The sequence below is a fragment of the Rhinatrema bivittatum genome, chromosome 3 (genome assembly GCF_901001135.1).
Source record: "Rhinatrema bivittatum chromosome 3, aRhiBiv1.1, whole genome shotgun sequence".
NCBI classification, from domain to species: Eukaryota; Metazoa; Chordata; class Amphibia; order Gymnophiona; family Rhinatrematidae; genus Rhinatrema; species Rhinatrema bivittatum.
In genome coordinates, this window is record NC_042617.1 from 542,488,155 (window position 1) to 542,502,443 (window position 14,289).

Here is a 14,289-nt window from a genome sequence, read left to right on the forward strand (position 1 = left end):
CCGATCCCTCCCCAAGACTTACGAAGATCCCTGGTGGTCCAGCGGAGTCCCGGCTTCCATTTGCCATGCCCTCCGTGCCCTAGTTCGTGCCAGTGCAAGCCGCGCGCCAAAATGGTGCCGAATAGCCCGAACGATCATGTCACAGGGGCTTTCGGCGCTATTGGTCAGCCCCTGTCACATGGCCATCGGAGCCATCTTGTGCTCCTATCATGTGACAGGAGCTGACCAATGGCGCCGAAAGCCTCTGTGACATAGTATGGGCAAAGGCTATCGGCGCCATTTTGGTTACTGGCAGCCGAAAACGAAATCGCTTTCGGACCCTTGCTGGACCCCCAGGGATTATTGGCAAGCCTTGGGGGGGTCAGGTCGTTCGGGCTATTCGGCACCATTTTGGCGCGCGGCTTGCACTGGCACGAACTAGGGCACGGAGGGCATGGCAAATGGAAGCCGGGACTCCGCTGGACCACCAGGGATCTTTGTAAGTCTTGGGGAGGGATCGGGATGGGGGGGGGTTGTTATATATGTACGAAAATGCTTAAAAATGTTTAAATGCTTGGGGTGGTTTTTTTTTTTCCGCTTCGTTACCGATTCGTTTTTTGGTCCGGTTTCGGGTTTCTCGTTTCGTTTTCGTGCAAACGACCCAAAAACGAAACGAGAAGACCCGAATTATACCACGAAGTATTCGAACCGAAAAACGACCCGGTAGAAAAAAACGAAGCACATCTCTAAATAACAGTGGAGTGAAGGGGGCAGTGCTGTTCATATCCACTTTCTCCCTTCAACTCCCCTACCTCCATACTCTCACACTCAGACATAATTTGTCTATAGACATCTCTTCCCCTTTCAGGGATAATCCCAGCCCTCTCCCCAAGCCCAGCCCCAGCACTCTCCATCTTCTTCCTCTCCCTGGCCACAGGACCTTTCCCCTCCCTAGGCATGGGCACACAGCAGAGCCAGATTAACTACTAGGCAGACAAGGTGATTGGGTAAGGTGCCAGCTTCTAGGGGGAGGGTTTGCTAAGAATAGCAGCAGTGACAGCAAATCAATAGGTCCTGATAGCCACTCTTTTTGTGTGCACTGATAAGCAGCCACACCAAATACTGCTTTTTATCCTAGTTTTATTCAGTTTGGTGTATTAGGCTTTATACTGTTTTAAAAACAAATGGTCTGATTCAGTATGTATTTATACTTTGGACAGAACCTGAGCTTTCAGTTTTACTATAAGGGTTTAGCCTGTGGTGCAGGGGATAGGAGGTGAAGGAGTGAGCCTGTAGCAGACAAAATAGAGAAGAGTTACTTTGCTCCCTAATCCGGACCTTACCTTCCTATTATTTCCCTTCTTCCTTCCTCTCTGGGACCGCTGCAGAGACAGAAAGGGAGGGGAGAGACTGGAATTGATGGCAGGGCAAAGAAGAATCCAGTTTTTGTTTGCAGATTTCTAGTTCTAATTTGTCGCCCCTTATTCTGTATTTGGTGAGGGCCTGTCTGTGCTCTGTGTGTGCAACCGAGGTGAAGTAGTCTGTTAATGTGTAGTTTCTGTGCAGGGATCCCTAGCAGTCCAATTTGTTCCGCTTTACCAATAGGTGTGCTACATATATGCTGATTATGTTTTTATTGCAGTTTTGTTTTACTTTACAGAGATAAAATGGTCCCTGTCATCATTTAAATTGCACCTATTAATCCACCTTTGAGACTGAATGTTTTCTCTCATTCTCCCCAAATGCTTATTTGTCTTGTCTGTCTGTCTGTCTTGTCTAGATCAGCAATTTCCAATCTAGTCCAGGAGGCATACCTAACCAGCATGGTTGTCATGATAGCCATAATAAATATGCATGAAATGTATTTGCATACTTTGGAGATCCAATGCATACACATTGTTCTCATGCATATTCATTACAGATATACTGAAAACTAGTCCAGCTAAGTGTACCTGCAGGACAAGGTTTGGAATCACTGAACTAGACTGTAAACTCCTAGGAGCAGAGAATGTCTTGTAGCACTATATTCATGTTTAATAATAGTAGTAATAGTTAGGGATGTGCATTCGTTTGCAACGAAATAGGAAATAGAGACAATATTTCCTATTTCATTGCCTTATGGGGGGGGGGGGGCAACGAAACGATAAGAAAACCCACGAAATTTCGTGTGGTTTTCTTATTGTATTTTAGGGGGGAGAAAGGGCACATTTAAAAAAAAAATCCACCCCAACCATTCAAATTTAATTAATTGCAACCCCCACCCTCCCAAACCCCCCCCCCCCCCAAGACTTCTTGAAAGTCCCTGGTGGTCCAGCAGAGTCCCAGGAGCGATCTCCCCCTCTCGGGCCGTCGGCTGCCACTAATCAAAATGGCGCCAATGGCCCTTTGCCCTTACCATGTAACAAGAGCTATCGGGGCCATCTTAAAAAATGGCATGGGCCATCCATTGCTCCTACCATGTGACAGAGGCTGGCCAATGGCACCGATAACCCCTGTCACATGGTAAATGCAAAGGGCCATCAGCGCCATTTTGATTAGTGGCAGCCGATAGCCAGAGAAAGGGAGATCGCTCCCAGGACCCCGCTGGACCACCAGGGACTTTCGGTATGTCTTGGGGGGGGGGGCAAGTCTTGCATCAGTAGCATGGGATCTTCTTCATGTTTGGGTAACTCCAGGTTCTTGTGGCCTGGTTTGGCCTCTGTTGGAAACAGGATGCTGGGCTTGATGGACCCTTGGTCTGACCCAGCATGGCAATTTCTTATGTTCTTATATTCTCGAAGGGTCGGGAGGGTGGGCGGTTGCAATTAATTAAATTTGAAGGGTTGGGGTAGGTTTGGGTTTTGTTTTTGTTTTTTTACAACCCCCCGTTGGAATTCATTAAATCTGAAGGGTTGGGGCGGGTTTCGGGCTTCGTTTCGGGGGCAGACAAAATAAAATCGGCCTGAACCACGGTAAAACAAAATTTCCCACGGCGGGCCAATAACAAAGGCGGAACCAAAAGGTTCAGCCGAATCACATCTCTAGTAATAGTATTGGTATTCTAGGGCCTCAAGTAATATTTAATGTTCTTTTTCATCGGTAGGGTTTTGCTATTTGAATTCTGGAGTTAGAGTTGTTTTGGTTTTGCAGGTTTGCTTTATACTGTGAGGTCTATATTCAGTGTACTTATCAGCTAAGTTTGGCATTTAGCTATACAAATCACAGGATTTAAAAATAGATAGATAACTTGTATGGATGAAAGGATGTCAAGGGGCATTATTAATTAGATTTATATTTCACCTTTCAGGCATTATAAAAGATTACATCCAAGTACTGGAGATATTTTTCCATTTTCAGAGGGCTCACAACCTGTTTGTACCTTGAAGTGACTTGCCCAAGGTCACGAAGAGCGGCAGTGGGGTTTGAATGCTGGCTTACAGCTCATTGCTCTAAGCACTAGGCTACTCCTCCACTCTATTTTGGGGCAGAGCATCACTATCCAGCTATGTTAGCTGGATTTTCAATGTTATCCAGCTAAAGTAGATGGCTAGTCGCCAGAGGAGTCCTAAAGTTAGCCAGATAAGCTTATCCGGCTAACTTTTAGGTAACTGGTTATATTCAACGGCACATACATGCTGCTGTGTATCTCAGCTACAAGTTAGCCTGATTCAGCTGTCCAGTGGTTGACTATGGACCTCTATAGGTTCTGAATGACTTATTTGCAGTTTTTTTGTATTCCTTCACAACATGCCTGGTAATGGAAGGAGTTTATGTTACTGTTACTGAGGTGATAACACGTGATTATTTTTTTTTTTGTATGGTGTAACCCTTTTCTTCTGAGGGATATTTCCTCCAAGGGCACACAAAAGAATGAGGGCTAGATTTTAAAAAGGTGCGTGTGGGTGTACATGTGCGCGTGCTACATGTATACTCGATTTTATAACTTGCGCGCGCAAGTTATAAAATCAAGAGTCGGCGCACACAAGGGGTGCACAATTGTGCACCTTGCGCGTGCCGAGCCGCACTGTCTTCCCTGTTCACCCTAGCCTGACCTTCCGATCCTATCCCCTAACCTTTCCCCCAGCCCTACTCTCATCCCCCACCCCCCTGACCTTTATTTTACCTTTTGCGCCTGCATTTGGGCAGGCGCAAGTTGCGCACGCCGGCCAACTGCCGGCCCACGATCCCTGGCACAGCGGCAAATATGGCCGCTCTGCTGGGAGTCTGACCCCGCTCCACCCCGGCATGTGTAGACAGGTTTTTGAAAATCCGGCCCTTTATGTTTCTCAGGGCTGTCTTCATCCGCCACCAGGTCCTCTCCAAGGTGTTACCCCAGGGGTGAGTTATTTCTATGGGGAAAGTGTGTGCTTGTGACCCAGGCAGTTGGGTGATTCCCTTCCTTGTGTGCAGCTGTGCAATGTGAGCTGTAGGCTAAATGGGACAAAAACTGCAGGACCAGGTCTGGGTGTTCAAACTTAACTCTTACTGATTTCTTCAAAAGATAATCAATTTCCAGGTGGGATAAATGGATGTACAGAGAGGTGGCCTTTCTTCCTCCGTGTATGTGTGATGAATCAGGTTCCAAGGGATTCCTATTCTCTGGGAGCGAAAGCTTTGGGGTTCCTCACTCTGAGTGGTTACTAAGATGAAGGGAATCCCCTTAAAGGTTATCATTGACCTCCCTGATGTCCAGCTGTCTCCACACTGGTTCCCAGCCTACATTTGTGTCCCAAGGGGAGGAAGTCCCAGCTGGGGTCTCCTCTGCTGTGCTTTTATTTCTGTCTTTGATTTGTTGAGCCTCTCTGCAGAAAAGTCCTCTCTGGTGAGAGCCCGGCCTACTGCTCAAGCTCCAGATTGAAAGGAAAGATGGAAAAAAACCCTCTCACCCAAAAAACAGAATAATTCACCAAATGTTCAAATGTCTTCTGGACCACTGTCCCTGCAACTCCTCTTTTGGCTATTGAAAGGTACTAGCAGGGCTGAGAGAACTGGTCTCTGGATCCCGGGGGTAATTGTTCCCCAGAGCACCAGGATGCAACCCAGACAAATTAGTACTTAACTCAGTCAAAATAGTAATAGGGTCTCTTACTTTGCCTATAATAATAACCAACTGGCAGCGAGTGCACAGGGAGGTGTATCCAAAAATATATTTGGTAAGGCTGTATGCCCTACCAAGAAAACCCCCTCACTAGGGATCCTATCTTCCCCAACTCTCAACTCAACTCCTCCTGAATCTAGCCCTAGGCCCTAGTTACATCCAGGGTCCACCCACTCAGAGGAGGAGCTATAAAATAGTTTCCCTATAGCTAGTTGTTATCTATAGGGACTAGGTGACATCTAGTGGCCAACCCATAGGGGTGTCACTATGAAAAGTAATAAAGGGAAACATCCAAGTTCAGCCCAATCAGCCCTTTTAGTGATTACTTTCAGCCATTGCAATATAGATTTCTTTTAATTTATAAATTTAGGTATTCTTTGTTTTGTAGTCTGTCTCCAAAAGTCACAGATGACACATTTATCAGACACCATGACATGATTTTTGAAATATCTTTGTATTTTACTCACACCCCCCCCCCCCCCCCACACACACACACACACACACACACAAAGTTTAATATTTAATATTATCATGCCAAATTATGTGTTTACAGGATTGCTCCGGGAAGGGAAGTGGTAGGCATCGTTATGATTGCCTCTCTGCCTGGTTCACAACTGCCCAGATCGTTGCACTTCCCTTCGCTACCCCTGTCTGGCTACCAATGGGAGAGCAGCGTTCAAATTCGCTGCCTCCCATAGGTGCACCACCCTGCTCTATTCCTCCCCGCCCCTAGTCCCGCCCCAGCTCCATGCCGGCCCGTGCTCTCCCCTTTGTTACTGTCGGTGACCCCGGACCGGCCGGGATCGCCTCCCTTTAATAGCACCTTTGGGTTTTTTTTCTGTCTCACAACCTCTGAGGAAAGCATTGCTTCTTACTGCTCTCTTATAAATGCAACTAAGACATTCAGAGAAACTCATTACAACTGGAAAACTGTGCAGTTACTCTTGGCTCCATTTCTTCACAGTGAGCGTAATGTGCATTCATTGTTCTGATAAATGTTTTGGAAGTTAAGAACTGAATCTATCTGAGTATCTAAAGTTGGATCAAAGTTTATCTGGCTGTCTAGCAGCACAAGGAAGAAAGAATGTACTTATGAGGACAGCATATCCGGAGCTAGGGTTTAGGGGTAGTACCCCCCCCCCCCACCCAAATTTTCCTTTTGTTTAAATACTTGTTTCGGGGGTGGGTCATTTTGGGTCCACTCTGGATCTTTTTTATTAGTTTCATTTACAACCCTCCCCCCAAAAAAAAACCCCAGAATCCTTCCCATTTATTAACATTTTGATCTCCCCACAACCAGCTGACCCCCCCCTCGCCCCCCCTCCTGACTCCCCCAGGACTCACCAAAATTGTCCTGGTAGTTTAGTGGGGTCCTGGGAGCAACCTCCTGCTCCTGGCCAGGTGGCTGCCATTAGTTAAAATGGCGCCGGCCACCCTTCGCCCTTATCTTGTGATGGGGCTACCGGTGCCATTGGGCAGCAGCCCCTGTCGTATGATATGGGAAATAGGTGGTCTGTGCCATTTTTAAAAAAAAAAAATGTGTTTTTGGTTCCCCCCCCAAAAGAACAAGAGGTAAAACAACATAAAGTTTAGGGGTATATTTTCAAAGCAACGCACACGCGTCCATGTGTTCGCGGTTCCCAGCTTCTCTGGCCTCTGTCCTGCCCCACCCCTCCCCGCCCAGACCACGCCCCCAGTCTTCCCCTTTTTCAGGGCCTGGCCCTTGTGCGCATCCTGGGGTTTACTTGCGTGACTGGACCCGTTATAAAATGTACGCTGCAGGCGCAAGGCCCAACCATACACGTAAACCCCGGGTTTTACGCGCCTAGGCCTTTGAGAATTTGCCCTTTAGTGCTTTTTTCCTAGCATTTTTTTTAATCTGAAATGAAATTAAATAGGAAATATCATCAGTATTTCCTATTTCATTTTAAATTAATGCTCACCCCTACCAGGATTACATCAGAGGGAGAAAGTTAGAAGATTAGTGCTGATTTTCAGCAATGGTCACCTAATGTGGATGGCCAAATTTAGGCGCTGGCACAGAAGACCTAAATCTGGCCAGTCAGATCCTCCCCTACTTTCCCTGCCTGGTTGAAGGGAAAAGTGGGGAAGAGGTGAGGGGCAATAGCCCTCCTTCCCACCCAATAGAAAAACTTTTTGTACACCTGAAGAATTAAATGCAGCTAGACAAGGAAACTCTCATCCCCCCCCCCCCCCCCCCCCACCATCGAGCACCTAAAGAAGTCAATTAGGTAGAAGTTTGAGAGCACTACAATCACCTTGTCCTCCTCTCTTCCCATCTCAAAAACTTCTCCAGCCAAGCTGGGGGTGACACAGGTTTACGGAACTCCCAGCATGTTGCCTTGCCTTGGAGCAATGCTAGATGCCAAGCTTGGAGGGCCGTATACCTGTGTCCCTTTGTCCTCTCAGATTGACTGGGGAAGTCTTTGAGAAAGCAGGTGAAGAGGGGAAAAAGGAGCCCTCAGACTTCCATATAAGCGTGTTCTTAGGTAGGGAGGGATCAGTGCGCTCTTGGCATGCTACATAATTAACTTCTTCAGGTAGTTGGGAGGGGGAGAAAGGAGGACCCTTGGCTCTGTACTGAATTTATATTCAGTTAGTGAGAGAGGACTTAGCCAGCTAGCGTTGACGTTCAGTATTCTCCGGCTGAGTCAAGTGCTGAGTCTCCGGCTGAGTCAAGTGCTGAGTCAACCCCAAGGAGAGTCAAGTGCTGTAATTCTGACTAGCTACGTTTTGGCTGTCTAGACTTAGAATGATTTTCAAAAATTTGGCCAGCTGACTCAAGCTCTTGGGTATGTTTTGAACCTTGACTTCTGAGCATAACAGCCCACATCAATCTTAAATGAAAAATGCAGAAATTACACCAATTTTCAAAGTGATCTCATGCACGTATGTTCACTCTGAAAACTTTGCTACCAAAACTACCCGCTTACAATTACACCTGTTAATTTGTGCACAGAAATTTTGAGAACATTTACATGCATACATTTTGAAAATACAAAAAAGTAGCATATAAATGCAAACCCTTCCTTACCTCTAACTCTGTTCACTGTGAGAAAACCCTTGTGCATATCAGACAAGTAATTTTATAATAAGCCATTTTTGCAGGTAAAGCACTATTTTACTTGTAGAAATGCTTTTGAAACCTAAAAAATAAAAACTTGCTGGGCAGACTGGATGGGCCATTTGGGTCTTTTTCTGCTGACATTTACAATCAGGCCGATACAGTACAGTTAACCTGCATTTGGACGCACGTTTTCGACGCGCTAGCTTTACCCCTTATTCAGTTAGGGGTAATAGCGCGTCAAACGCACGTCCAACCCCCCCGAGACTAATAGCGCCCGCAACATGCAAATGCATGTTGATGGCCCTATTAGTCATTCCCGCGCGATACAGTAAGTAAAATGTGCAGCCAAGCTGCACATTTTACTTTAAGAAATTAGCGCATACCCAAAGGTAGGCATTCATTTCTGCCGGCGCCTGGGAAGTGTACAGAAAAGTAGTAAAAACTGCTTTTCTGTGCACCCTCCGACTTAATATCATGGCGATATTAAGTCAGAGGTCCCAAAAGGTTAAAAAAAGTTAAAAATTAAAAAAAAAACATTTAAAATGGGCCTGCGGCTCCTGGGTTGAAAAACAGAGGCTCAATTTTGCCAGCATCCGGTTTCCAAACCCGTGGCTGTCAGCGGGTTTGAGAACCGACACCGGCAAAATTGAGCATCGGCTGTCAAACTCGCTGACAGCTGCCACTCCTGTCCAAAAAGAGACGCTAGGACACGCTAGTGTCCATGGCCCATCTTTTTACTGTGGGCCCTAATTAAAATAAATTAATTTACTGAATCACGCACACAGGAGAGTGGCCTGTGCGCGCGCCAGGAGAGCGGGCGCTCTCCCGTGACTTTTACTGTATCGGCCCGTATGTTATGAAACTTACCCTTCCTGTGTTTAAATATAGTAGCCTAGCCCATTCAGCTATCTTCTCAAGCTACTGCAAGAAAACAGACTATGCTCTCGGACCGCATGGTCTCAGATTACTGCTCCATTTTGGATTAGTTCATTTTCTGTAGACATTCATGTAATGTGGTAAATCATATGGAAAAAAGTTTAAAGACAGGAAATAAAACAGTCATGATACAGAGAATCAGAAGGGGTGTATAAAGTGCTAGAGTGTAAGACCCTTGTTTATTCATCCACACTTCACATTCACAGTATCCCAGATGCAATACAATCTTTATAGGAGGCTTCATCTAAACACTGGATTGCACAAAGATGGTCAATCTTGCAATATCCCTCACAGACAAAGCTGGAGTCATAACTCACACGGAAGTGTTTGTAATAGTTTTGGAACTGTTTGCTCTGTGACTCTTTGAATTGCTGGACAAGGCTGTGCAAAGTTCCTGGTTGTAGGTCTTGAATGCTATAGGCATCGGTCATGATATATTCCAGCTTCCAGTCTGGCTTCTTTTTCATATTGGCATCTGTAAGGTTCAGGAAATACTGCCACAGGTCCTGAAACATTTAAAAAAAAAATTGTTGTGGGGAAAATTATCTTTGCTTACTCAAGCTCTGGACTTACTCATTCACCAATAAACAATATAAAAGACCTCAGATCAATGTCAAAATGATACTTTACCAACAAACCATATAAAAATGTTTGCGCATACAGGCCTGTTGTAATCTTTTCACTTGTCAGATAAGATGAAAACCAAACTGTGTCATAATCACAACATACCAAAAAAACACATTTTTTAGATATTCATATTACTTTAAAGAACTCAAAAATGTACATTCAAAAGAAATTAGTTAGTAATTATGACTTAGCTTGTATATTCTATATACTGTATGTTAACACAGAAATGTCATCCAAAATGGCTGTCTTTTAGCAAGCTGAAAAAGGCTGCTAAAAGAACTTCAAAGATCTGGCTCTGAACAGATGGGCTACCAGTGATATAGTTACTGGGCCCCTGGCAGAGAAATTAAGTTAGGGCCATAACACAATCTTGCCCTGAAAACACAACAGCGTATAAAATGAGATTACTAACTTGTACAGATGATCTCCAATGGACAGGAGGATGTCAGTCCTCACACATGGAGGATGACATCCAATGGAGCTCGCCATGGAACACTGATTTTAAAGATTCTAGAGCTTTCAACATGCTCTACTGAGCATGTACAACTGTAGTCACCTCCCTGCCTCCCAGGCAGGACCCCCTCAATCCATGATAAAGCTAAAACCTAGATAAACCAACTCATAGGGGAGGCAGGAGGGACTCCTGAGGACTGACATCTTGATGTCCAGCAGAGAACACCTGTTATAGATAAGTAACCTCATTTTCTCTGAGATAAGAAGAACAACAGTCTTCACACATGAGTGATATCCCAAACTACAGGCTACCCAAAAACAAAAAAATGGGCAAAACCCCAAAGTGTGAAAAGCACCACCTGAGTTTTTGGCAGAAGAAACTACTCTATCCCAACTTTTCTCTGTTAAAGAATGATTTCTATTTATTTTTTTAGGCAGCCGGATCCAAAACAGGCTCTAGGAGAGAAAGGAGTTGGGTTCAACACCTCAAACAGACATGAAGGACATACATAAGAACATAAGACTTGCCATATTGGGTTAGACCAAAGGTTCATCAAGCCCAGTATCCTGTTTCCAACAGTGGCCAATACAGGTCAGAAGTACCTGTCAGGATCCTAAGAGGTACATAGATTCCATGCCGCTTATCCCACAGAAGAACAGTGGATTTCTGCAACTCCACCTTAATAATGGTTTATGGACCTTTTCTCTAGGAACTAGTCCAAACTTTTTTTAAACGCAGCTACACTAATAGCTTTCATCACATCCTCTGATTATAAATTCCAGAGATTGTGTGTTGAGCAAAAAAATATTGTCTCTTATTAGTTTTAAATGTATTGCCTAGGACCTTCATTGTGTGTCCCCTAATATTTATTAATGTTTACTTGTTCCATTCCACTTATTTTATAGACCTATATCATATCTCCCCTCAGCCGTCTCTTCTCCAAGCTGAAGAGACCTAACTTTTTTAGTCTTTCTTCATAGGGAAATCGTTCCATCCCCTTTATCATTATGGTTGCCCTTCTCTGTACCTTTTATAATTCTGCTATATCTTTTTTGAGATGCGGTGACCAGAGTTATACACAATACTCAAGATGAAGTCACACCATGAAGTGAAACAGTGACGACAAGGAGAATCGGATGATAGCAAGCCCTTTATTAAAATGCCCGACTCTGGCCGAGTTTCGCTCCCTTGCACAGAGCTGCCTCAGGGGCAATTCATTTATCCAGGACTTGATTTGATCAATGTGGAAGATATCAGATTGATTATGCCTTTGTCGCAGATGAATTCTTACTCAGACTAATAGACTTTCTCTTATCAACATAGCGGTGCTACATGATGCCAGCGTTGGAGTAAAAAATATTCCGTATATAGCAAATTCAAACGGACCAGCCGTCCTTCAGCAGCTCTGTGCAAGGGAGCGAAACTCGGCCAGAGTCGGGCATTTTAATAAAGGGCTTGCTATCATCCGATTCTCCTTGTCGTCACTGTTACACAGCTCACTGGATCGGTTACCGCTTTGCTTTTTGGGTCCACACCATGAAGTGATACAGAAGCATTATGCCCTGTTATATTCTCCATTTGTTTCCTAATAATGCCTAGCATTATAAGAACATAAGAATTTGCTTTCTTCGTTGCTGCTGCATACTGAGCAGAAAATTTCAATTTATTACCAATGATGATGCCTAGATTCTTTTCCTGAATAGAGATTCCTAATGTTGAACCTTGCGTTGTATAGCTATAATTTGGGTCACTCTTCCCTAAGTAACAAAAACCCCATTGCGTGGCAATAGTGCCTGCCAATGGTAAGGGTGTGATGTGAATTTGTGGAAAGAACCCCACTTTGTCGCACAAAAACCAGCACAGTCAGAACTCCTGCACAGAAAGTCCTGATGTACACCACTAGGCTTATGTCCTCCTGGGCACAGGAAAGGTACAAATCACTAACCAAGAGAAAAAAAGCTCTTGGATCAAGACCACACAGTTTTCTTTAGTGTTGGAAGACAATCAAATAGGTGCTAGAGCCTGGGGCTAAGAGTCCCCTAGAAAGAAAACTGTGGATCACTAGCATCTGAAGAAAATGAACAGATTTTGTATTCATAGCTACACCTGATGTTAGGCTATGAAGAACAAACAGGCATAGAACCCAAATACTGGCTTCGAAGAAATGGAAATAAGCATCAGAGTCTATGGCAGACTCCACCTATCGAATGACTACAACAAAACACCTGACCTCCCAAGTTATGTGGAGTGGCAGTGGAAGCACCACACCAATACCCTGAACATAACGGTGAGCTTTGACCAAAGACAACCCAATCTAAGCACCCCCATGACAGGCATATCCCCCCATCAAGAGGATAAGCCCAGGTAAAAGGGAAGCACATTGACCAATAAATTGATGCACAAAACGTCAATGGCATTTTAATTAGGATTGGGCCAAAAGTAGGGAAATGATCGTGTAACTTGCCTTGAAGCGATTCATTAAGAACACTTACAGCTACATTTATTAAAATGTATGAAATGTCTAACATTAAAAAATAGGTCTATGCAATGAACAAGGATACATACATAAAACTTATAATAAAAATATGAAAAGAACTAAAATAAAAATATAGAATAGAAGCTCAATAAACAAATTATATGAAAAATAATCAAATAAAAACAAATTAAAATTAACAGATAAAAATAAAAATCATAATACATTAAAAATAGGCTGCCTTAAACAGAAAAGTCTTTAAACACCATGGCTTCTCCCCTGACATTCTGACTGTGAGTTAGGAGAAGCAAAGAAATATAAGGAGGCAGACCCCAGGGATGCAGGGACAAAGAAACAGCCTCTAAGCTGTAGATATCAACATTGGGAGATACCCCAGTTGTACCAACCCCTTGCTGAATGTCCAATCAGGGATCTTCGACTGAGTCTGACTCAGCCCATAGGTCCAATCTCCTCTCAGACAAGTGGCAACCTAAACTGAAAGAGTCAAATAACACTTGGTACTAATCTAGATTCCAGTCAAGAGAGAGAACCATTCTGAGGAAGAAGTCCAAAACCCTCTCTGCTGAGAGATGGAAATAGTAATGCTGCAAGAGTCAGCCCCTGTGGAAAACAGGACTTCTTTTCCAACCTAGGAACCTTGCGGTTCCAAGATCAGGTTCAGTCTGACCAGAAGAACAGAGTGCTCACCCATTTGACATAGTGCTTTAAGGTCTACTGCTAAAGATAACTTGTTGTCCAACAGAATAACTTGTGGGTGCACTAGGTGGATAAAAAACATCTCCATGAACAAAGACCCGCCTTTTCAGCCAACAGACGTTCACACTATGAGGGTTATATCTGAAAAAGGAGAGGACAACCCCTAACCAACTACAATTTGGGTGTGGAGCCTCTTTTGCGAGATATCTGACCCCATTTATTTCTTTTAAATTTTCTATACTACTTATAGCAGTTTTCTCCAGCACGGACTACTGTAACGCCCTTTTACTAGGACTCCCGAATACAACAATAAGGCCACTTCAAATACTTCAAAACACAGCAGCTAGAATACTAACCGGAAAAAGGAGGAGGGACCATATAACTATAACAGTGACGGAATTACATTGGCTACCTATTGAACACAGAATTAAATACAAAGCCCTATGTACAATACATAAACTAATACATGATGAAAAATCAGACTGGCTAAACACAGCGTTACGAGTACACGTCCTACACAGAAACCTTCGATCGGCAAATAAAGCACTCTTAACCATTCCCTCAGTAAAAACAGTGGGGCGGATTTTAAGAGCCCTGCTCGCGTAAATCCGCCCAGATTTACGCGAGCAGGGCCTTGCGCGCCGACGCACCTATTTTCCATAGGCCTGCCGGCACACGCAGAGCTCCGGGACTCGCGTAAGTCCCGGGGTTTTTCGAGGGGGGCGTGTCGGGGGCTTGACGGGGGCGGGGCCGATCGGCGCAGCGTTTTGGGGGCGGGACGCGGCGTTTCGGGGCGGGCCCGGGGGCGTAGTTTCAGCCCGGGGCGGTCCGGGGGCGTGGCCGTGCCCTCCGGAACCGCCCCCAGGTCGCATCTCGGCGCGCTAGCGGCCCGCTGGCGCGCGGGGATTTACTTCTCCCTCCGGGAGGTGTAAATCCCC

General features: G+C 44.8%; 1 protein-coding gene across 2 annotated transcripts in view; it reads right to left on the minus strand.

The window, feature by feature from the left end:
* Positions 1-9,218: 9,218 nt before the first annotated feature.
* The window catches only part of SMPDL3A (sphingomyelin phosphodiesterase acid like 3A), a 66,737-nt gene continuing 61,666 nt past the window's right edge, over positions 9,219-14,289 (minus strand). For both annotated transcript variants that reach the window (XM_029596404.1, XM_029596405.1), the window contains exon 8: positions 9,219-9,586. In XM_029596404.1, the coding sequence (XP_029452264.1) occupies positions 9,281-9,586 (306 nt within the window). In that variant the 3' untranslated portion in view covers positions 9,219-9,280. The remainder of the gene's footprint in view (positions 9,587-14,289) is intronic.